The sequence below is a fragment of the Fukomys damarensis genome, unplaced genomic scaffold, assembly GCF_012274545.1.
Source record: "Fukomys damarensis isolate Sample0158 unplaced genomic scaffold, DMR_v1.0_HiC HiC_scaffold_33, whole genome shotgun sequence".
NCBI lineage: Eukaryota > Metazoa > Chordata > Mammalia > Rodentia > Bathyergidae > Fukomys > Fukomys damarensis.
In genome coordinates, this window is record NW_022900945.1 from 20,040,224 (window position 1) to 20,066,086 (window position 25,863).

The 25,863-nt window shown below is 34.8% G+C and overlaps 1 protein-coding gene across 1 annotated transcript; it reads left to right on the forward strand.

The window, feature by feature from the left end:
* The first annotated feature begins 338 nt into the window (after positions 1–338).
* LOC104870942 (calcium-activated chloride channel regulator 1) lies at positions 339–25,200 on the forward strand. Its single transcript, XM_010636750.1, has 14 exons — positions 339–497; positions 2,372–2,512; positions 2,722–2,869; positions 3,207–3,315; positions 5,665–5,845; positions 10,374–10,601; positions 11,325–11,564; positions 14,067–14,244; positions 15,009–15,109; positions 15,455–15,679; positions 15,952–16,222; positions 17,041–17,208; positions 20,947–21,186; positions 24,860–25,200. The coding sequence occupies exons 1-14, from the start codon at positions 339–341 to the stop codon at positions 25,198–25,200; spliced, it is 2,730 nt and encodes a 909-aa protein (XP_010635052.1).
* Positions 25,201–25,863: the final 663 nt, after the last annotated feature.

Here is a 25,863-nt window from a genome sequence, read left to right on the forward strand (position 1 = left end):
ATATCTCCAAAGCTATTTGATAGTAATCACCATGACAATAACCACCTATTACTATAAGGATGATTGATTATATGATCTAAGGCTTCAGTTCAATGAATATATAATGACTTAGCTACCTTAGAGAGTATGATTAATGTGTTGAATAATACCTCATTGTCACTTAACAATCAAGTCTTTACAATGAATAAGATAAGGAAGTGGACCAAGAAATTTTAACTTTACTATTAGTATATCACATTTATGCAAATATTGTGGACTGGATTCAAATTCCTGAATTAAACAGATATATAAATACTCTCCTTACCTTTCTGATAAGGTTAACTGTAGTTTGTGCCATTATGATGTTCAGTTTGAAGGTTATTCTATTCTTGGCCTTGCATCTCTTGCCTAAGGTGAAAAGCTCAATGGTAAATTTGAATAATAATGGATATGAAGGCATTGTCATTGCAATTAACCCCAGTGTACCAGAAGATGAAAAACTCATTCAAAATATAAAGGTAAGAGATAATTTTATTATCCACATATTTTTATGTCAATAACTGTTTTCACAGTTATACAAGAATTATAACTTCCCAGAGTTGCTTTAACAGTATTCACCGTTTATGTAGTATTTATCTAAACTGTCAAGATTAATATCTGCTTAGTTTTATGTTTTTACTATATAGTAGTCATTCCCTTAATGAATTACTAAAACATCAAACTACTATTTTTTTCAACCAGTTAATCTAATAGAAAAAAACTTTAGAGCAAGTAGGAAAATGTTTTTGTATTTTTATCTTCAATAAAGTTACTTTTAGAAAGTTAAATTACTACTGTACATTCATATCACTAATCTATATTATGCCCTAGAAGTTCATTATCTTGCACATTTCCCTGGTTTTTCATACTTGCTCATTTCTGAAAAACATAAAAAGCTTGTGTGTCTTAAAGAACATATTACATATTTTGAAGCTGATTTATTTTATAAAGAATGCACTTGTCAACAAAAGACAGGCTCTTCGTTGTGAGAATAAGGTTTATTCCATTGAACAGAGAGGAGAAATCAGGAGCTTTTAGCAGCTAGCTGGGAAAAGCCCAGTTTATCACATCTACATGTGGATGGGCTCACAATGAGGGCAGCGGGTGGGGGGCGAGGCAGCTAGCTGGGAGAGATTCATCCCTGAGAGGAGGAGCTAACACCGAGGGGGAGAGATATTAGCAATTAACTGGGAAAGAAATTAGGCTTATATAGTCATTGAAGGGCTAAGGAATCTGGGATGACATGTTTATGACTTAGCTGCCCAGGGATGGTCTGGACAGGTATGTACACAATTACTGGACTTTTTGGCGTCAGGGTGTTGTAAGCCGTATTGCCTCACTTACTGGGAAGCTGCTGGCATTTGTTAAAAGCAGCCTGTTTATTCTTCCTGTTGATTTAGGGCTGCCTGACAACTTACCATCCTAATTTTATTTGCATTACTCATATAATAAAGACATTTTATATGTAACACTTTGAAATGTAGTATGTTCTCGTGAAGTGGTCAAGAACTGGGATTATTAGGTTTTTTTGTATGTGAAAGATTAAGTGATTTATACAGTCTATACTAAGTGACAAAACTGGGACCTGAAGCCAATACACCTATCTATTTTCATTCTTATTTCTTGGTAAATCTTATATGAACATGCTCCATATGAGGAGGTAAATCAAAATAAATCTAGCAAAATGTTTTTAAATTAATATCAAATATAAAAATAGATTTATTTAAACAACTCAAATATAAGAATTTCTGGCCAGGCATGGTGGTGCACACCGGTAATTCCAGCACTCAGAGAGGCTGAGGATTACAAATTTGAGTTCAGCACAGCCAGTTTAGCAAGATCCTGTCTCAAAATTAAAGGAATAAAGGGGTAGGGGAATGGCTGGGGATGAAGCTCAGTGTGAAAGCCCTGGGTTGAATCCCCAGAAGAAAGCAAGAAAGAGGAAATGAAGGAAAGGGGAGGGGAAAGGAATGGAAAAGAAAGAGAGGGAAAAGAAAGGGAGGAAACAGAAAGGGAAGGGAAAAAAAGGGAGGGAAAGAAGAATCTTTTGGATTAAGTAAGCAATTTGCCAACAAGGCTCCCAATCTTAATCACTTTTCCATCTCATCCAGCACCCTTGTTCACATCTCTAACCTGTAATGCTGATCACTGGTGTGGAGAGGTAAAAAACAGCAAGCCAATTATGGGAATACTTTACAGACTGAAGAGATGTAGCCAAATTCAACCTATCTGGCACGTGGCTTTGCAAAAACTGGGAAAAGCAGTACTGATTTGCTTCTTCTAATTTGTATATATACTTTCGTATTCACTTCACTATGAGATTGTTACCATAAAGTTCTTTTAATTTTGTCAGGAAATGGTAACTGAAGCTTCTACTTACCTGTTTAATGCCACCAAACAAAGAGTTTATTTCAAGAATGTAAACATTTTAATTCCAACAACCTGGAAGTCAAAATCTGAGTACTTAATACCAAAACAAGAATCATATGACCAGGTAGGCTACCTATTAAACTGCTTCCTATGCTTTTTAAAAATTAATACTTTTAATTTTTGGTAATTTCTAACAGTAATTAAATCAGTGATCTAACTTTTCTTAATATAGATTGAAAAGTGCTGGCTTTTAAAATCCCTCATTTCTGCTGCTCCTGGAATGTGGGGGTTTTTGTTTTGTTTTGTTTTGTTGCTTGTTTTTCTACTGTTTAGGCAGATGTCATAGTTGCTGATCCTTATCTTAAATATGGTGATGATCCCTACACACTTCAATATGGACAGTGTGGAGAGAAAGGACAATATATACATTTTACTCCAAGCTTCCTGTTGACCAACAACTCATCTACCTATGGGCCCCGAGGCAAGGATTTCGACTTTATATTTTTGTTCTTATTCCCAATGGAAGATTAACACTGTGATTAATGTTATTTTGAAAGATTTTAAGAGAAGAAAAGTAGGTATTAAGTAATAATTTTGTTTAAAAATATGCTAGTTCTGTTTCAATCTATTTGTGTGTAGTTTAAAAGTAAATCGAGTTATTTATTGGTATTAACCCAGTCCAATTTTTTGATCTAATAAAAAGTGTCAAATTGTAGAGTTCCTTGACTCAATTAGGTTTGAAAATGGGGTAGAGATATAAGGAAACCATATTAAAGTATTGTAACTTTCAATTTATAAATGGCAATATTCTCTCCTAGGCAGAGTATTTGTCCATGAATGGGCTCATCTCCGGTGGGGAGTATTTGATGAGTATAATGTGGACCAGCCGTTTTATTTTTCCAGAAAGAACACTATTGAAGCAACAAGGTATCATAGTGTTGAACAAATCTATTTTCAAAATTTTTCACTATGGTGTTTCAGTTTTCTATACCAAGCAAGCAAAGGCTATCTCAAATGTTTGGGTGTTCATACAGTCAATTGCAGTATCTAAACTTACCATCATGAATGTATGTAATTAATTATGGGACTTTCCCCTTGGAATCAAGACCATTCAGGAATTGGGAATCACTTTAGTATTCCCAGGAATTGTACTAACATATGTTACTGACTAAAGACAATGGAAAAAAGCTAAACCTGAAGATATCTGAGAACTGGAATTCAATCCTACCTACATTCTTGTTCCACTTGACTCATAACTTCTAAATACATCTGCTTCATTGAAATCATTTAAACTGCAAGTACTTCATGGTAAATATAGGTTAGTTTTCATTGGAAGAAAAAAGTACTTATCATAAGGGTAGGTTAGAAAACTGAGGGTCAGGGATTTAGCTCAGTCGTTCCACAGCCTGCCTCACAAAAGGAAGGACCCAAATTCAATCCCTGGTACCAAAAAAAAAAGAAAAAGAAAGAAAGAAAACTGAAAGCCAGGCATGGTGGTACATGCCTGTAATCTTAGCACTCAGGAGGCAAGGCAACAGGGTCGCTGTGAGTTTGAGGCCAGCTTGGGCTACATAGTAAATTCAAGGCCAACCTGAACCACATAGTGAGACCCTCTCAAACAAATAAAAAAAAAGTTAGAAAAACTAAGTTCTTAAAGAAATGTAATTCTAGGGAATAGCCCTATATTAACAGATGACTTAAATATTTACATTAAAAATATCAAGCACATGGAATAAAGAGCATAGAAAAATAATAGAAATCAATTCGATAAGGAAGTATTTGAGAGAAAAATAAGTTAAATGAAAGAGGGGACCTAGAAAAATATCACATCCTATATGCTTTGTGGTGTTTGCTTAATCTTCCCAAAGCTGCCTGGACTCTCTCACAGACCAATCTCAACCAGAACACCCGTTCCTCCCACCTTCATCCCACAATATTATCTCCCATTCATCCTTGAAATATTTCTCCTCTAAATGTCTTTCTTCTTTCTCCGTTTGAGGCTAGATGCCCTTGAGAGTGTTCCCACAGCAACATATCTGTGGGTTCTCACACTTACATCACTGAGCAGTAATTATATATATAATTTTATTTCCCTGCTAGACTAAGATGTTTCCATGGTGTGGGTTTGTTTTTTTATTTTATTTTCATTTAATCTCATATCCTTGGACAAGGCACAAGGTCAAAGTTAAATGAAGATTGTAAAACAATTAATTTTCTATAAACCTATGAAAAACGAATGTTTCCTTGTAATCAGTCATAAAGAGATATTAAAAACTAGTATCTAAAACAATACTTTTTGGATATTTAAAAAGAGATGTATTCCTAAAAATAAGTATCTAAAAACATTTATTGTATACCAGGTACTTTAAGATGGTGAACTCTCATATGCAAGTTCAACTTTCAGGCTAACTCTGGAGCTAACTCCCTTAAAAGATATTGCTTCCCCTCTCCCTTAATCCTCGAAATACAAATAAATTTATTAAAGTGGACTAATGTCAATAAGTAGTAGTATCATGGAATGGCAGGAAGTTGTGTATATTTAAAGAATTCTTTCAAATTCTTTACCCATATTTCACCCCCACTTCCTGCCAGGGACTTGATAATTATCTTTATCATCAAGACCAAATACTGTGAATACACAAACATTTTCAGACAGGGCTTATTTTTGTTTCTTCTTCCAGTCTACCTCGTTGATTCTTAAAAGTAAATTTCCAAGTACTCTACATATTAAAGTGTGTAGTTGACACTTGGCAGCTTAAGAAAATTTTAAGCATAATGTTGATCCACCTCTTGGCATTTAGAAGCAGTTCCTCAGTATCTCTTAATTCACTTAATATTCTCTAAGTCAGAAGTTTTCATAGTTAGCCAGAGTCCCAAAGGCAACAGATTCATTGATCTGTACACTAGAAAATAAATGTTTATCTGTTACCTTTGCTACCTTGTGTGTGCCATGTTATTTCTCCTCTGCCATGTCTGTCTCTCGTCCTTGCCTTGGAGCCAGCTGATTACGGAAGGAAACCTCCACAAACTCTAAGCCAAATAAACCCCTTCCCCTTTAAAATAAATAAATAAATGTTTAATAAATATGAACTAGAAGCATTCACATAGAAATGGATGGCAAGTAAGAGTAGAGCTTTGTACCTCCTTTTGTCTAAATGGAACGTTTCTCCACGATCTTTTAGCAGTTTTCACAGAGAGAAAGATTTTGGGATTTTACTGTGATTTCTGGTGCTCTCAGTCTTCAGATAACAATGTAATTTGATTCTTTCATCATAGATGTTCCACTCCTATTACTGGTATGAATGTGGTTTTCAATGAATGCAAGGGAGGCAGCTGTATAACAAGGCCATGCCGACGTGACTCACAGACAGGCCTGTATGAAGCAAAATGTACATTTATCCCAGACAAATCCCAGACTGCAAGAGACTCCATAATGTTCATGCAAAACCTCGATTCTGTAAGTACCTTATAGATCTCTTCTCACACAGAAATTCTCAGGAAATTAAAAATTAATTAAGGAAGCTGGACTTTCTACGATGAAACTATGTGTACCATCAGAGAAAGGAAATTAGTCAGGCAAATAATTAGAGGTCATCTTCCTCCGTCTGTGTCAGAATGCGTCTGGAAATGCTCATACCCTTTCTGATTAGCGTGTCTCTTCACTTCCCATGCAGGACCTACCCTCTTTTTTGGAGTCACATCATAAATTTTCCTTCATTGACTTCTGTGGACTTGTATCAAGAACTGCAACCTTACTTTTCACTCCTCTTCTAAGGATTAAGTATTACTTTTCTAAAATAACTTACCATGTAGCTGTGGAAAGTACTTACATTCTAGGTTTTCCATTAGATTCTCACTAAAGCTTACCAAGCTTACCAAAGCAATAATGTGAACATGCATATGGGAATGTCTCCACAGAATAAATTTAAGAAAACTCTTCATAGTCCAATGTTTGATCTGAAATGGCTGATATAAAGACTCAGGTTGTCATTTTCAAGTTGTGTCACTGCGGGCAGAATGCCAAGTCTGAAATTTAGTTCTCTCTTCTTTTAATCTGAAATTTAGCTTTCTCATCTTTTAAATAGGCATTAAGATGCCTGCTTCATACTGTCCTGGTTGTGAGGTTTACAAAGGGTAATATGAATAAAGTATTAGCACAGCGCTTATCACAGAGTAAGCACAAAATAAATTTAATTTTTTTAATTTATAAGATATTTGGAAGATAGACTCTTATCTTTACCTGATTATCCCTGAGATTTTTGCTTTGTGTTTTTTGGTATTGGGAGTCAAATTCAGGACCTTGCACTTGCCACGCTGGATCAGTGCTACTGAGCTAAATCCCCGGCCCTGATCTTTATCTCTTGTTAAATTTTTATTTTAATTGAGACATAATAATGTATTAATGAACATGGTGTGATATTTTGATACATATATAATGTGTAATTATCAAATCAGAGTAATTAGCATACTCATCCCCTCAAATGTTTATTTTTGTAATGAGATTATCCAAAATCCTTTTATTACCGATTTTGAAATATACAATAAGTTATTGTTGTTTATAGTCATCCTACTAAGCTATGAAACACTAGAAGTTATTCCTCCTAACTGTAATTTTATACCTGTTAATCAACCTCTCCTATCTCTTCCTCCCCTCCCTTCCCAGTCACTAGTGACCGCTGTTCTACTCTCTGCTTCCATGGGATCAACTATTTTAGCTTCAACATGTGAATGAGATAGTGCAGTATTTGTCTTTGTGGACCTGGATATATAACTTCACACAGTGTTCTCCAAGTTTATTCATGTTGCCACATATTATAGGATTTCATTCTTCTTATGGCAGAATTATATCCATCGTGTGTGTGTGTGTGTGTGTGTGTGCCATTTTATTAATCCATTCATCCACTGATGAACACTTTAGTTGATTCTGTATCTTAGCTGTTGTAAATAACTGCTACAATAAACATGGAAGTGGAGATAACTCCTTAACATACTGTTTTGGGTTTTTTGGGGGGAGTGTGGGGTTTGTTTGGATATATACCCAATAGCAAGATTTCTGAACATATGGTAGCTCTGTTTTAATTTGTTTGTTTTAATTTTTTAAAGGAGCACCATACTGTTGCCCATATTAATGATTTGCATTCCCATCAACAGTATGTGAGCATTTCCCTTCACTGCATATTCACCTATTATTTCTGATAAATTTGTGTTTTTATTTCATTTTTCAGTGCTGCGGGTAGAATCCTTGGCCTTGTGAATCTGAGCAAGTGTTCTCCTACTGAGCCACAGCCCACTCCTATACATTTAAAATTATTTCAAACCCTAGGGCATTAATGATGAAAGGCATGAGTGAAAAATACATGTTTGATAATGTCTTCTAACACAATTTAAGAATGATGGGGACAAGTGGGTTAGCAGTGAGCACAGTGTGGGTCCTATGTTACAGGCATGTGGCACCACCACTCTCGGAGAGTAGTTTAATGCTTTGATCAAAGCAACCCAAATGGTTTTTCTTTTAAATTTTTTTAATTAACCCAAGTTTTGAGTAGAAATTGTTTTTCAAAAGAAAAAGCTCTTCTGGAAATATTTGATAAATGATTTTTGGAAAGTTCACTTTATTCTCCTGTATCTGGATCAACAAAGGCTAAAAAAAAAAAAAAGAGTTCAGCATCAAAATGAACCAAAAAAAATCATGTGACATAAGACAATGGTTGGAATATGTACTGCCTGTTCCAAATTGTATGTTCTAGGGCTGGAGATTTAGCTCAGTGGCACATGCTTGCCTGCAAGTATAAGGTCCTGAGTTCAACTCCTGTACCCCCCGCAAAAAAAATTTGTAGGTCCTAAAAGCAATTGACTGGGCTGGGAATTTAGCTAAGTGCTTCTGCTGCCTGCCTCACAAGCACAAGGTCCCAAGTTCGATCCGCAGTACCAACAAATAAATAAAGATAAAAATAAAAGCAATTGACTATTAGGAGATAACTCATACTGCTTAGCTGGAACTTGCATGATAATGAAGAATATTTGGCTAATATATGTGAGGCAACTAATTATATAAGATCTGCCTCACAGATTAATTCTGTATTTGTCATCTTGCTCAGAATAATACTAACTTCTCATTCTCAGAACATAGATGAAATATATGCATAGGACCTGTACTCAAGGCATAAGGCCAAACTCAGAGACGACAAATACTGAATGCCCATGTTACAATTTTTCTTTCCTTAATCTTCATTATTCCTACCTCATGTCCAACACTGTGTTATGAGCAGAAATATTTAAAGATAAATTGTTCTTGAGGAATTCAGCTTAGTGAGGAAGGTAGAGATATAAGAAAATTATACACAATATATAAGTACAAAGAGATACAGAGACATGAATGAAATGTTCCAAGGACAGCAATTATCTCCAAATGGAGGTCAGAAAATGGTTTCTGAAGGGTTGGGTTTTAAGGTGGAAGTTTGAAAAAAGGCGGGGGGGATATGAATATGCCAAAGCAGAAAAGGAAAGAATATTCTATGCAGAAAGCTAAATTTACAAAAGCAGAGTGGAATAAGGCAGAGATGTCATACAGGATTGCAAAAGTTAAACACTGCCTAAAGTATTTGCATCACAGTCACTAAGGACTTTAATATTTACTATAAACAATTCTCAGGCAGATAGCAGTAAGGGATTCGAGAAAGGGGTGTAGTTTCCTAATTTGTACAAAATTGCCATTTGGATCAGTAGAGACCCTGATAAAAGTGTCTGGCATATTCCAGGGATAGAAAGAAATTCTGTGGTAGAAGCAAAAGATCATGACAAGCAAGAGGCAGGTAAGGAGGTTGAAATAAGAAACAGGGATCTGAAGAGGTAATGTGTTCAAGTTTTTACCCTCTCAGCTTTAGACTGGTGAAGTGATCAGTTTAATTCTTCCAGGAAGCTAATTTGAGTAATTATGGAGGATAGGATGGAGTCAGTGAGGCAGGGAGATCAGTTGGAGGGCCACGGCAACAGGCAGGTAAGATATTTGAGCAAAGATAATGGCAGTGATAGGGGAAAGAGGACCTTGTCTGGTAAACATTTCATAGCTAGAATTAATCAGGAGTCACTGCTTTAATTGCAAAACTATATTTTTCTCCTATCCAATATAATCGCATTTGAGTGAGGTAGATCACAGCCTTATCAGAAACAAAACAAACTCCTAAAATTTTGATAAATTTAATCATTTAGTTCTGAATCTGAGCTTAAATCTGTAGTTTTGTGTTGGAAAGGCATTAAAATAATGAAATGACACTATGAAAGTAGTTCTTAAAAGCTGAGGTTTACTGCAAGATTATTTTCTTCTTGAATACTGCACCAGTTTATAAGAACATTTTTCTAAGTTAGTAAATTTTCAAAACTTGGAGGATTTTCAGAGATCCTATAGTAATGAAACATTCACTGGCAGAATTATAGGACTTAGTTTACCATTTTCCACTAATAAATAATTACATTCCTCATTTTCCCTCTATATATTCGTTACTTTTGGGTAACTATTCTTTCACTTAATTCACCTGAGCCAGTAACAATCCAGATTGTTAGATGTACATTCTCAAGTTTCTCATTCAACTGTGAAGATATGTAACATACTTAGATAAAGAAGACTATTTTCTCTATTCATACTTAGGAAACAAGTAGATATTGCTCCTTTATCTTAATTCAAGACTTGAGTTCCACAAAAGTCTAGCAGGGAAAATAAGAAGCTAATGTTAGCAAGTCCCAAACTGCCGCCATCCTCCACTGATGTGATCTACCTGTACCTAAAAATACCCCAGAAATTTTACCAGGACATATTGACAGCTTTACTTTGCCTCTACATCTTCAAGTATGCAAAACTGGGTGTCACAATGTTTGGTTTTGAAGTAATTCTGGATTTCTAGGAGATAAAATCCAGCTAGCTATATATTTTGAAGGGATTGTAATACCTCACAGTTATTGCAATATTGTGTTCTTATTTTTTTTTCCAGGTGGTTGACTTTTGCACAGCAAAAACACACAATACAGAAGCTCCAAACCTACAAAACAAAATGTGCAATCACAGAAGCACATGGGATGTAATCAATGAATCTCCTGATTTTCAGAATGCAACTCCTATGACAGGAACAAATCTACCACCTCATCCTACATTTTCACTGCTCAAGTCCAAACAACGAGTAGTCTGCCTGGTACTCGATAAATCTGGAAGCATGGCTACAGTAAGATAGTTCTTTGCTCTCTTAAATCAAATATTTAAATTGAAATATAACTTACTCTTAGTTTTGGCTCTAGTAAGCTAACCACAAAAATATGACCAAACAAAAAATAACTACAAACTATACATAATTCTACCATCGAACATATCTTCCCACTCTTTTATTTCTGATAATGTACTTATTTTTCTTCTTCAAAAATGCGGTTATACTTCATATGCTTTGTAATCTGTCTCTTTACATAATATATCTTGAACTCTCCACAAGTAAAATGATTCCATGACATAATTTTTCATTATTGTGTCTCATGGATATACTTTAAATTAGTCTAACAATCCCTATGTTGGGTATTTTGGAGGTTTTCAACTTGTTTATATTAAAAACTAAACTGCAGGGTCAGGGATTTAGCTCAGTGGCACCGCCTGCCCCACAAGTGCAAGGTGCTAAGTTCGATCTCCAGGTATCAAAAAAAAAAAAACCCTGCCATGAACATCTTTGTATGCATTTTTGAATTATCTCCTTAAAAGAAATGACTGAATATATACTTGTTAAAAAAGGAGTACAGAATTTTAAGGCTTTATAATTTATAATTGATTTTAATCTTTCAAATTTTTATTTAAATGGAGTAAAGTTTCAAGTACATTCATCAGTTATGATCTATGACTCTGAATGACTTTGTCTTTCAATATTTGAAGTCTCAGGAGGTGTTCCTATATATTTTTCTTACAGGAAGATGGTCTTGGCTCGGCTCGTCTCATTCGAATGAATCACGCAGCAGAAATGTACTTAATTCAAATTATTGAAAAGGGATCCATGATTGGTATGGTCACATTTGAAAGTGATGCTACAATCCAAAATAACCTAATAAAAATAACCGAGGATAGCACTTACCTAAACATCACTGCAAAACTGCCTCAAAATGCTGGTGGTGGAACTTCAATTTGCAGTGGACTCAGAAAAGGATTCCAGGTAAAAACACACACACACTTAAAATCGTTATACACTTGTCATATATTATTGCTTTTATTTTTGTCCATTTACCTTTGAACAAGCAACATGAGTGTATTCCTCATTTAATAATATTCTGGCCAGAACAAGGTGAATCATTTTTGGAAGGAAAACCATCTATCCTTCAATCTGTTGTTTACAGAAAGAGCTTCACTGGCATCTCCTGAGGTACTAAGTGGTACTGGAAAGTGGATAAGTAAGGGGAGAAAGATCTAGTGGGCATAGCCATGATCTTATTGAAGAGCTCCCCATTTCTTTTATGGTTACAAAATGAACCCATTAGAGGGCCTGTGTAAGAGGGAAGTTAGTAACATGTAATGTTATGGATAAGTCCCAGTTCATTAAATTAACATTGTATAATCATAGAGACGGCGGTGGTGCCTCAAGCAGTGTAGGATCAAACCAAAAGAACATAACCTGGGTGGAAGCTTAAGGAGATCAAAGTTGTGAACTCAAAACTGTTGAGCACCGTAGCCAACTGTCTCCAGGGTCATTTAAAGTTTTTTCCAACCTAAATTGCCTCCACTTATGCCTATCATCAGGTTTTAAGTTACAAAAACAGAAAACTATTTCCTTTACTGATCATCTCCCTTTCTCAGTTAATCATTGCTACTTTTAGCCAGTCCACCAAACAATACTATTTCTCTCTCTCTCTCTCTCTCTCTGTTTTTTTTTTTTTTTCCTTTGAGACATGGCCTCACTATGTAGTTAAGACTGACCTGGAACTCACTGTGTAGCCCAGGCTGGTCTTGAACTCACATCAATCCTCCTGCCTCAGCCTCCCGAGTGCTGGGATTGATTACAGGAGTGCGCCACCATGCCCGGCTACAACAATACTATCTCTTAACTTCCCTTTTGGTGCTTATTTTTCATAAAGCATATTGGTTTTAAAGAGATCCTAACTCTCTTGGGTAAGTTATTCAACTCAGAAAGTCTGTTTCTTAACTCAGGAAATGTGGATATTAATGGTACTTATTTAAATTTTAAATTTTTTTTAATTTTTGGTACTGGGGATCGAACTCAGGTCCTTGTGCTTGCGAGGCAGGCAGGTGCCAGAACCACTAAGCTAAATTCCCAGCCCAATGATACCTATTTAATTGTGGGAATTCTGTAAAATAAGTAAATGCTTAAGAATGGCTTGCTATTATAAAAATTATCATAATTTTTATTATATATTTATATTCACTTATATGACAAGTATTGCATATTGAGAATATGTCTGCGTGTGTCTATATAATTGTTTTATATGTATTTTTCTTAATCTATTTTACTGTATATCTTATGATATTTAGATCAAAAAAATTTATTTCTGAATATATATTGGCAAAGCACATTCAAGTTATAAACAGTTCTTAATTACATAATGAATGCATATCAATATTTAAGTATTTTAACAATATCATAACAATATCAGTTAGCATGCTTTACACTTGTGATCTCATGGCCTTACTATTACTTTGTGAGTTGGGTAATATTGTGCTCATTCTGCACATATGGAAACTGCAGTTCAGAGTAACTCAATTTTCCTCAAGGTCATGTATGTAGTCAATAGTTGATCCAAGATTCAGATCTAAGATTCAAAATTTGATCTTTTTGACTCTAGAATCCATACTTTAATCACTAAACTAAGCTTTCTATAGTGTGTGTGTGCATCTTCAAAAAGGTTAGACTAAACATTACTTCTTCTATTTAGCAAATGGCAGAACTGTAATTTCATCTCTAGATATCTAATACCAAAGATCTTAGCTAATATTCTTGGTGGAAAAGTCAGAAAAAAATTAAATATTGTAATAATTGATAAGTTTGTGAACTTCCTTCTTCATGGCAAGTTGATAGTTTTTCTGGGAAATCCTAGAAATTACCAAATAAAATACTTTGTGTGTGTGTGTGTGTGTGTGTGTGTGTGTGTGTGTGTGTGTGTGGTACCAGGGATCAAATTCAAAACCTTGCACTTGCTAGAAAAGCGGTGGAACTACTGAACTAAATCTGCAGCCCCAAATAATATACAATTAAAAAGAACATATATCATTTAACCTCAAAAAGTCACCTTTGAGCATTACATTGCAAGCGCTATTTATTCTGCAGCCTTCCAGAACTGCATGGATCACTTGCTTCTACCCCAAGTGTCTCCTACGATCATAACAGCAACTAATATTCACGGAGTACTTACTGTGTGCCAGACTTGTTCTAAGTGCTTATTCTTCCTCTCTTAACAGGAATATATATATATATATATATATATATTTTTTTTTTAATGTGTTAAGATTCTAGCTTCAGAAACCTGTACATTACACTCATTCCCATATGCCAGGTCAGTCTGAAATAATGCAAAAAGTTTCCTTTTGCTTACTATGATACATAAGACTAAAGACTTTTCCAAAACTAAAAAAACAAATTTGTTCTCAGTTTACATTTATTCATAAATGACTTCTTGCAATTAATAACCCAGTTTTTTACTATTAGGTAATTACCAGTAGTAACCAGAGTACTTCTGGTTCTGAAATCATATTGCTAACGGATGGGGAAGATAACACGATAAGCTCATGCTTTGAGGAGGTCAAACAGAGTGGTGCAATCATCCACACCATTGCTGTGGGACCTTCAGCTGCCAACGAACTGGAGACCCTGTCAGATATGACAGGTAAACCTTTGGAATAGAGTTTGGATAGAAAATTAATTTCTAGTATCTCCCATTGAAAGGTCTGGTTCCCTAGAACTATAAAGCTGCTCAAATATTTCCCATCTAAAAATTAATATTTGTCCTTTCTGTCCTTCAAATTAGTTTCTGTCCCCTCCACCACTTCCTCATATACCAACTTCTCAAATTATTCAGTATTTTTGTCTTCATTCATTATTAGTTCAATAAATATGTATACATTATTGTCTTATATGTGGCAGTCACTTGTGTTAATTCTTTCCCTCTAAAATATTCTTTCCTAACTCCTCAAAACCACATAAACTCTCCATTCCTTAACTCCTATATTATCTGTTCTGTACAGTTAATTTTTGCTTTATTCTAAATTGCCATTCTCTAATTGTTTTGCTATGTTTTTGATCCAACTCAAAAATAAGCAGCTGATTCACAAGAACTATCTTAAATTTCATTTGTACAACATTATGTAGGACTCAGCTTTACTAAATGCTGGCACACAGTTAAAATTTGCTGATTGATACAAAAGCAATAAAACTTGATATAAGTATTCCTTCATTCTTATTTATCTTACTTATTTTGAACAAGGTTTCAATGTTTTAGTTATGTTGGGATTAGTTAAGACACTGATACACCGAAAGCTTATGAAGTTCTTAGACAGGCACCTTGTAAATTTAAAAAGAAATATTAAGTAGATTTTAAAGTATATTAATTACTTCAAAAATATGATTTTTCCATTTAAAACTCCGTTTTAGGAGGGCATCGTTTTTATGCCTATAAAGACATAAACGGGCTTATTGATGCTTTCAGCAGAATTTCATCAAGCAGCGGAAGCATCGCTCAGCAGTCTCTACAGGTGAGGAGTGTTAAGAAAATCCCCTGGCTTTCTCACAGTTGTAAAAAATTTCTATTATCCAAATTCTATTATTAACCTTTCTTTCTAGAATAAACATTTTGCCTAAAAACATTTCAGATGTGCAGAACAAAAGCATCCTTACTCAATTTCCTTTTTGTGACGCTTATCACCATCTTTTCTTTTGCATTCTTCAATTCTTTAAAGTTATACCTATTATTTGGAAAAATCATTTAATTCTTATTTTAACTGAAATCTCAAATTTAAAGTTACCTTGACTAACCAAACTTTGAAATCCCATTGCCTGTAATAACAAGTGCGTTTTATGTGTGTTTTTGTTTGTAATAGTTGGAAAGTAAAGCTTTGACCATTGAAAGGAACGAATGGATAAATGGCACAGTGCCTGTGGATAGTACAATTGGAAATGATACTTTCTTTGCTGTCACCTGGACAATAAAAAAGCCACATATTCTTCTTCAAGATCCAAGAGGAAAAATATATAAAACTCCAGACTTCCAGGAAGATAAGCTAACTATTCGGTCTGCCCGTCTTCGAATACCAGGCATTGCAGAGGTAGAGCTATTCATTCATTTTCACCATGTTTTAGTAGTCAGTTCCTATGTTGAAAAACCAAAAACGTCTTATATATTGTTGATGTTAAGACAGCAACAGATCATGCCATAAAATAAAAGCCAAATGAAGTGATATGACCACACTACTTACGAGTTTGTAAAATCAAATATTGGAAAGCATTATTATTATGTTAAATTTCCAAATAATTTTATATTGCAACCTTAAGAACAGGAAAATATTCCAAAAGCTCTTACAGAGTTTTTTTTTTTCAGGCAGGCAATTGGATTTACAGCTTTCAAAATAAGAATGTCAACTCTCAATTGCTAACAGTGACAGTGACCACTCGAGCAAGAAGTCCCACCACACTCCCAGTAACTGCAACTGCTCACATGAGTCAAAATACAGCGGACTACTCTAGGCCAGTGATTGTTTATGCAAGAGTCAGTCAAGGATTTTTGCCTGTTCTGGGAGTCAATGTAACAGCTATTATAGAAAGTGAAGATGGAAATCAAGTAATAATGGAGCTCTGGGACAATGGAGTAGGTAATAAGACCCTGCATCAACTTCTATTGAATTTTAAACTCTCCCACAAGATTCCATGATTTGGAAGTGACTATTTCCTGTATATACTTATTAATAATATTTTAAAGTAAATTACATTTAACTTTAATGTTTTTTTAAACCTTTCACTTAGTTATCTTGTCAAAGCACAGACTTAAAAACAATTGTCTTCTTTAAGAACAATTTTACTTTTTCTATGGAACGTTTTATGTTGTTATGTTTGCAGTACCGCAGACTGAACTCGGACCCCCAACACTGAGTTACTTACCTGGCCCTTTATATATATATATATTTTGTTTTGAGATCAATATATTACTAAATTGCTAAATTGCCCAAGCTGGGCTTGAACTTTCTATCTTCCCACCTCAGCCTCCAGAAGGCTAGAATTATAAGCATGTGACCCCCATATCTGCTTTCCAGGGAAGTTAAGAGAACCATTTTCCCATTTTCATTTGTGTCAGTGTTTCACCTGTGCTTCCTCCAGCTAGCTATATTTTCCATATTTTGGTAAACTTCTTTTATAAAATGATACTAATAACAGCTAATATTAATTAAATGCCTACCATGAATTAGACTTTGAACTTAAACAGTATCATCCTAAGCCAGGGATTTAGCTCAGTGGCACCATCCCTACCTTGCAAGCACAAGGTCCTGAGTTCCATCCCTGGTACTGAAAAAAAGAATCATGCCAAGATTCATGTACTTAAAAACACTGTGCTATACTATCTTCCAAGTTCCTGACATCCCCAGTGGTAATTTTTAGTTTACTGGATGGCTAATTACTACATTTCAATGTCTAGGTGCTGATACTGTCAAAAATGATGGCATCTACTCAAGATATTTTACAGATTACCATGGAAATGGTAGATACAGCTTAAAAGTTCATGTCCAGGCAAGAAGAAACACCGCTAGACTAAGTTTAAGACAACCGAACAAGGCTCTGTATATACCTGGCTATGTTGAAAATGGTAAGTAGCAATGAAATAGAAATCATAACCTCTTTAGGTAAATTGCATATGCCAAACATTGAAACTATACTATGCAGAACCAAGTATATCATCTGTATTTTTTCAAACTCACATTCCTCTTGGTGGACCTAGTACAGTCCATGTTTCCATGTTTTATTCACGTCCCGTTCCCCTCAGTTCATTTCATTTACAATGAAATAAAAATTTACTGAGCTTCTCCTGTGTGACCAACGCTGTGCCAGATGCAGGAGCTATAAGGTGAATAAGACACATTCCCTGTCCTCAAATAATTTACAGTCAGGTACTATAAGAAGACAAGTTAAAAGAGAGTTTGAACATGGCATACTGTCTCATTGATTTCAAAATATTAAAATTCTTTTTGCACTAAAAGCTTCACTTTTTTTTTTTTTTTTTTTTTTTTATTGAGTTTATTGGTACATTTAGGGATACAGTACAGTTACATTCATTGTTGGGATCATGTACCTTTACATGGCAAGTCTTGATTCTCATTTTTTTCCCCTTACCTCTGCCCTCCCTTCACCCCCTCCTCCCCTCCCCATCTACAAACACTTTATTTTCATCTTTTCATTCTCTCACATTTTTTTCTTTTCCCTTTTTGTTCTTCCCCTACGTATCACACCTTCCCTACACCTTTAGCTCCTTTCCTCCCATTTCTAAATGTCAGTAATCTTATTAGAATCTTATGCATTGTTGCAGAATATTCACACCAGGGAAACTATTTGGTATTTACACATGTGGGACTTATTTATTTCACTTAGGAGTATATCTTCAATATGTATCCATTTTCCTATGAATGAATCTATTCTCTCGCTCTTTATGGCTGAGTAATATTCCATTTTATAGAAAAACCACAACTTCTTTATCCAGTTTCCAACGGATGGGCAAATAGGTTGTTTCCAAGATTTAGCTATTACAAACTGTGCCGCTATAAACATGGGTGCACATACTTCTCTGTGATATGATTCTTTTAGTTCTCTTGGAAAGATACCCAACAGAGGGATGGCTGGGTCAAATGGAACCTCCAGTCCAAGCTCTTTGAGGTATCTCCATATTGATTTCCATAGTGGTTGCACTAGTCTGCACTCCCACCAACAATGGAGGAGGGTTCCTTTCTCCCCACAACCCCGCCAACATTTGTTATTGTGTGATTTCTTGATAGCAGCCATTCTTTGTGGGGTGAGGTGGAATCTCAGTGTTGTTTTCATCTGCATCTCTCGAATGACCAGTGATGTGGAACATTTTTTCATATATTTTCTTGCTGCTTTCACTTCTTTGTATGAGAAATGTCTGTTCATTTCGGATGCCCATTTTTGGATCGGGTCTTTATATTTGGGGGGACTGATTGTTTTGAGTTCTTTATATATCCTTGATAATAGTCCTTTGTCTGAGGTACAGCTGGTAAAAATTTTTTCCCACATTGTAGATTGTCTCTTAGTTCTGCTAATGGTTTCTTTTGAAGTACAGAAGCTTTTTAGTAAGATGAGATCCCAGTTGTTGATTCTTTCTGCTAGTTCCCGTGCTACTGAGGATTTGTTCATAAAGTCTTTTCCTATACCAATGTCTTCCAGAGTTCTGCCTAACTTACTTTCCAGCAAGTTTAATGTTTCTGTTTTAATATTTAGATCTTTAATCCATTTGGATTTTAATTTAGTGCATGGCGAAAGATAAGGGTCTAATTTTAATCTGTGACAGGTTGATATCCAGTTTTTCCAACACCATTTATTAAAGAGGCTATCTTTCCTCCACTGAGGATGGTGAGCTCCTTTGTCGAAGATGAGGTAGCTGAGTACATCTGCATTTGTTTTTGTGTCTTCCAGTCTGTTCCATTGATCCTCAGGCCTATTTCTTTGCCAGTACCATGCTGATTTTATCACAGTGGCTTTGTAGTATAGTTTCAAATTGGGAATTGTTACACCTGGTGCCATGTGACTGTTGCCTATAATGGCTTTTGCTATTCTAGGTCTCTTGTGGTTCCAAATGAATTTTTGGATTCTTTTTTCTAGTTCTGTGAAATATAGTGTTGGAATTTCAATTGGCATTGCATTGAATGTATATAGCAGTTTCGGTAGTATGGCCATTTTCACTATGTTGATTCTTCCTACCCAGGAGCAGGGGATATCTTTCCATTTTTTTATATCCTCTTCGATTTCTTTTTTCAGAGTGCTGTAGTTTTCAGTGTAGAGATCTTTTGTTTCTTTTGTTAGATTGATTCCTAGATACTTCATTTTTTTGGATGCTATTGTAAAAGGAATTTTTTCCCTTATTTCTCTTTCTGTCTGTCTGTTATTTGTGTATAGAAAGGCTATTGATTTTTGGGTATTCACCTTGTATCCAGATACTTTACTGAATCTGTCAATTAAGTCTAGAAGTTTTTTGGTGGAGTTTTTTGGATCTTCAATGTAGAGTATCATATCATCAGCAAATAATGATAGTTTAACTTCTTCCTTTCCTATCTTTATTGCTTTAATTTCTTTCTCTTGTCTAATTGCTGTGGCTAATGTTTCCAGAACTATATTGAAGAGAAGTGGCGATAGTGGGCATCCTTGTCTTGTTCCTGATTTTAACATGAAGGTTTTCAGTTTTTGGCCATTCAATATGATGTTGGCTGATGGTTTTTCATAAATAGCCTTTATTAAATTGAGGTATAGACCATCTATTCCAATTTTTTGCAGGGTTTTTATCATGAATGGGTGTTGAATTTTATCAAATGCTTTTTCTGCATCTATTGAGAGGATCATATGGTTTTTGTCCTTGACTTTGTTAATATAATGTATTACATTCACTGACTTTCGTATGTTGAACCACCCTTGCATCTCTGGAATAAATCCGACTTGGTCATGATGGATGATCTTCTTAATAATCCTCTGTATTCTGTTTGCTAGTATCTTATTAAGGATTTTTGCATCTATATTCATTAAGGAGATTGGTCTGTAGTTCTCCTTTTTGGTTGTATCTTTCTCTGGTTTGGGAATCAGAGTGATACTTGCTTCCAGGAATGAATTTGGAAGTATAGCTTCTCTTTCAATTTCATTGAAAAGTTTGAAGAGTAATGGTAGTAGTTCTTCTCTAAATGTCTTGTAAAATTCAGCAGTGAATCCATCAGGGCCTGGGCTTTTCTTTGTTGGTAAGTTTTTAATTACATTTTCAATTTCACTGATTGTGATTGGGGTGTTTAAAATGTTTTTATCTTCTTCGTTCAACTTTGGTAATTCATAAGTATCTAGAAATCTGTCCATTTCTTCTGTGTTTTCCATTTTATTAGAGTACAGGTTCTCAAAGTAGGTGTTCATGATCCTCTGGATTTCTTTCGGATCTGTTGTGACTTCGCCTTTTTCATTCCTAATTGCATGGATCTGAGCCTTTTCTTTCCTTTTTTTGATAAGATTAGCTAAGGGTTTGTCAATTTTATTTATTCTTTCAAAAAAACCAGCTCTTTGTTTCATTTATTTTTTGTATCGTTTTCTTAATTTCAATTGCATTGATTTCTGCTCGGATCTTTATAATTTCCTCCCTTGTTCGAGCTTTGGGTTTTTCTTGCTCTTGTTTTTCTAGGAGTCTAAGTTTCATCGTTAAGTTGTTTAAAAGCTTCACTTTTAATGTTTACCATCGATCAGCACTAATCCTCTAGAGCTGCAAGGTCAGCTTACAAGATAAGGAATAAACGTGGCAATAGGCAAAGTTACAATATTACTGTTTGTTGGTTTCTTTGTTTGGTAGGCAAAATTATAGCGAACCCACCCAGACCAGAAGTCAAAGAAGATGCCGCAGAAGCAAAAGTGGAGGACTTCAGCAGAGTAACCTCTGGAGGATCATTTACTGTGTTAGGAGCGCCTCCTAATGGTAACCATGCTCCTGTGTTCCCACCCGGGAAAATTGCAGACCTTGAAGCTAAATTTAAAGGAGATCATATTCAACTTTCATGGACTGCCTCTGGCGATGTCCTTGATAAAGGAAAAGGTAAGCTTAATATTCTTTTAAAATATGCTATGAGAAATCTTATCGGCTTTCATTTTCTGGAAATTTCCCATTGCCTCATTTATAAACAACATTTATAAGTGTCTGCAATATACCATTGTGCCTTTATTTTAAAATGTGAAAGCTGAAGCGTCAAGAGATAGTGAATGGATCCAAGTTATTTCTACGTGTGGTGATAGAGTTGTAACCAAGCTTTATGTGTTAGATTCTATTGTGCCAGTCTTCTTCTCACAATCTGAGCCATCTTAAAATTACTTTGAGAAGACTGAATTAATAGTTTTTGGTCACTTTTTCTCTCTAACAAAGGAAAATGTTTCTAAGTATTTCTGAATTTGCACAACTTTGTTCATTTCTTGACGCTCTGTTGAATTTTCAAACACTATTAGGTCCCTGGAAACAATCTGTGCTCTCAAAATGAAATGAGCAGAGAAGATACCCAGGTAGACAGATGATTTCATAAAACATAAGAGACAGGCTGCTGTAGGCATAGAAAGATATGACAGCTCCTGATGGACCACAAACCTCCAGCTGAGAGTTAGGATCATGAGGCATATCTTAAAAGGCTTTTTTTTTGGTACCGGGGATTGAACTCGGGTCCTTGCACTTGCAAGGCAGGCCACTGAACTGCTGAGCTAAATCGCCAGCCCTTAAAAGGCTTTTTAAGGAAAAGTATCTCTTATCTAGGTCTTGAAGAGTGACAGTAGTTAGCCAAATTAAGTAAAGATTCTCTGAGACAGAAGCTCATGTGCAGAGATGCTCACTGGGTTGGAAAATTTGGCCATAGAGTTTGAAAAAAGCTCAAGGTCAGTATGTTTGATTTATCCAAAAATTGCTAAAATTTTTTTAAGTTTAAACCACTTCCATCTTTAAGTGTAATTGAATTCAATCACTCTTTATTGAATGCTTACCACATTCCAGTATTGTAGAGACTAATAGATTTTTATGGGGTAAAACTAATCTTGCTGTTACTTTTTAGGTGAAAGCAATAATATTAATAAATATGTGAATTGCTAGTACTGAAACACCACACATTTAGCTCTGTTATCACAGGTTACAATACACCTCTTACTGTACACTTTCAAAACAAAAGATACTTTTTAATCTTTCATTCACTCACCATAGAGCATTTTCCAAGCTATATTTCTTTTTATCGTTATTGTACAAAAAAAACTTTCAGCAGCCTTGGAAATATAGAATAACCTTAAGCAGATCTTTTGTTTTGTTTTGTTCTTGTTTGGGGGGGTTGTTTTGTTTTGTTTTTTTCTTTTTTTTAGACAGGGTCTCACTATGTAGTTCAGGGCACTGTACAGCTTGGGCTGGCCTTGAACTCCCAGGGAGCCCCTGGCTCAGCCTCCCTAGTGCTGGGATTATAGGTGTACACCACGACACCTGGCACAAGCAGATCTTTTGAACTTCATTGTAGGAGATTTATTGTGACCACTTCTGAAAAACATGTTTTCTTATAATATGTTTAAATATGTGGCAGAATTAAATAAAATGAAAAATATCAATACTACCACAGAAAAAGCCACAAATGAATTTATCTCACTAAACATAAGTTCTAATTTCAATTCAGTGAAGACCAACTCATCAGTGCAAGATTGGGCTCAATAATAAATGTTCTCCATGCTGAGTATAAGAATTAACAGTAGGAGCAATGCATTACTTATGCACACTGAGAAAGAGCTTTACCATGTATAACCATAAATCACTCTTTTCTGTGACAAATAGGAAGAGGAAATAGCTGAAATGTTGCCTTCATGCATTTCAAAAGTCAGGGAGTAATGTTTTCTCAACAAAGAAATAAAAACCTATGTAATGTTGAATGAAGTATTTTAATTCTCTAGGATACAATTTCTATACCTGTCAAATATGGAAATTAGACTGAAAGACCTAGAATTACTAAAACAAGAATATATAATTCCAGTATTTTATAACTCTCTAACTTCATCATTTTGAGTATCATCTATGTTGTTGGCCAATAAGAAATTAAGGGGATCAACTATGTGCCCAACAGAGGATTACAATGATACAAAAGTACTATAAAAATGTTGTCTTTTCAGGGTGTGGTGGCGCACACCTATAATCCCAGCACTAGGGAGGCTGAGGCAGGAGGATCGCTGTGAATTCGAGACCAGCTGGGGCTACATAGTGAGTTCTAGGTCAGTCTCAACTACATAGTGAGACCCTGTCTCAAAAACCACCCCCCAAAATTGTCTTTGCATCAAGATTTATAGGATGACATTAGAATGGAAAATTGAGCCGGGGATTTAGCTCAGCTGTTCGGTGGCCTGCCTTGAAAGTGCAAGGACCCGAGTTCAATCCCCAGTACCAAAAAAAGAAAATTGAATTTCCACAAAGCAATCTGAAAACTACATGCCATGCAATAGGAGTTCATGGTAGAGAGTTATCAGGGAGGACAAAATCCTTGGCCAAGACTTCATGAGAAATCAGGTGTTGGCTCGGCCTGGAAGAATGCATAAAATTTGCATAGCCAGGGATAAGGAGACACATTAGAGAAACCAAAAAGCATAATCAAGGTCAATAAAGCAAAATTTTATAATGGAATATTTAAATTAAAGTAAGAGATTGATAGATATATAGATCCACCTACACGGGATGCACGGTTTGTGTGAAAATGGTTAATGCACTGATGAAGCATAAACACGGGAGCTAACATTAAACAGAACACTGGAATTTTTAAAAATCACAAAATCAGAGGTATTCACTACACACGTGAAATATCTTGAACATTTCCTGAAAACATAAAAAAGTCTCCATATCAGAAAAATGACATTAGACATTTTTATTCTCACGTTTCAGAATGTAAGAAGACATTTTTATATCAGTGGCTGTGGTCAATTTCAAAAAGTAGTGCAGAATAAAGCATTGTGGGCCTACTCTTTTCCTTTCTTAATAAAATAATAGATGTAATGACTAATATATCGTTCATTGATTTATTATTTATTAAATTGTGCAGAATAATTTTAATGCATCATCCTTTACAACTGTTCCCCACTGTGATAGTAGGCACTTGCTAAATTCTTGGTAAAAAAAATTGAATGAGTAAATATTTTGTAGATTATAAAAAAGATGGAAATAAGAGAAGTTAAATAAATTTTTGTTGCATAACTAGGCAGTAGCAGAATTGGGGTGTTATTCAAGGTCTGCCTAGCTCCTGAGACCATGTTTAATTACTACATATTATAGCTTCTGCTTTCTACTGCTTTCTACTTTTTTTATCTTTGCTTGTTCGCCTCTCTTACCTTCCTATTACTCCTTTTCAACTTAATAAGAAACAATATAAATGTAATGTACTAAATGCTATTACTATCTCTGAACATTTTTGTATTCTGTGTTCTAAATTAAAAAGCGGATTCCACTCTTTATATTTCTCTTGTTTAATGACAAAGTTAGGTTAAAACTAGTACTATATGATGCTGAATTAAATTTTTCTGAGATTAGATAATAATATTAGATTAAAAGTATATCTGTGCTTAAAGAAAATGAAATAACCAGACAAAAACTATAATTTAGATTTCCACAACTAAATTCTGGTGTTCATTTCTGATCATCCCTGTACATAAGGCAGTTGGTGGTAATAAGGTATCCCAGTGCTTCTAATGTACATGAAGTCTCTCTATTTGTTTTCCAGCTGACAGTTATATGATAAGAATAAGTAAACATTTCCAGGATCTCCAAGAAGACTGTCACAATGCTACATTAGTGAACACCTCTAGTTTGATACCTAAGGAGGCTGGCTCAAGAGAAAATTTTGAATTTAAACCAGAATCTTTTAAAATAGAAAATGGCATCCACATCTATATTGCAATTCAAGCCATCAGTAAGGCCAATCTCACCTCAGAGGTTTCTAACATTGCACACGCAACCAAGTTTATTCTTCCACAAGAATCCAGTGCTCCTGCTCTCTGTGCCGATATGCCTGCTCTCAGTGTGGCAATTTTTGGATTTGCTATGATTTTGTCTTTATTTTAAATGAAAAATTGTATTAGAACTAAAATTCTATGTTTTACAAACTTGGTAAATATTCATTTGGAATTAATTTACTGTATCTACTGTAAAATTCTTTGTAATTTAAAAGTGATTTCCTTTTGATCCCTGGTAACAAAAAGAAGTGATTTCCTCATAATTTCAGTTAATTTATAAAAAAACTGAGTTGCTAAATGTAAATCGAAATGCTTCCTGTATTTGAACAACCCATTCATTAATTTTTAATAAAAAAGAAGATATAAATTTGTATTTGTGGGCTTCTTATATATTTTTAGAGTATGTTACAAGCTCATTTGATGTAATAAAATCATAATTTATACAAGCCATTTGAAAATAAATGTACACAAGAGCAAATAATTTTATAATAAAATTATATTCCATGCTTGATAATGAATGAATATTTCATATATACATAAACTGTAATCAAAAAGTCCTATAAAGGTAATTTTCCTTTTTCTTTTTTTTATTGAGTTTATTGGTACAATCCAGGTATACAACACAGTTACATTCATTATTGGAATCCTGTAACTTTACATGATAGGTCTTGATTCTCATTTTTTCCCCTTGTCCCTGCCCTCCCTTCATACCCTCCTTCCTCCCCTTTTACAAACACTTTATTTCCATTTTTTCATTTTCTTATATTTTTTC

Excerpts from the sequence above, each read along its gene's own strand:
- LOC104870942 (XM_010636750.1), top strand. The coding sequence starts at position 339 with ATGATGTTCAGTTTGAAGGTTATTCTATTCTTGGCCTTGCATCTCTTG. Across the intron at positions 5,846-10,373 it reads TCATGCAAAACCTCGATTCT|GTGGTTGACTTTTGCACAGC; the intron begins GTAAGTACCTTA and ends TTTTTTTTCCAG. Across the intron at positions 11,565-14,066 it reads GACTCAGAAAAGGATTCCAG|GTAATTACCAGTAGTAACCA; the intron begins GTAAAAACACAC and ends TTTTACTATTAG.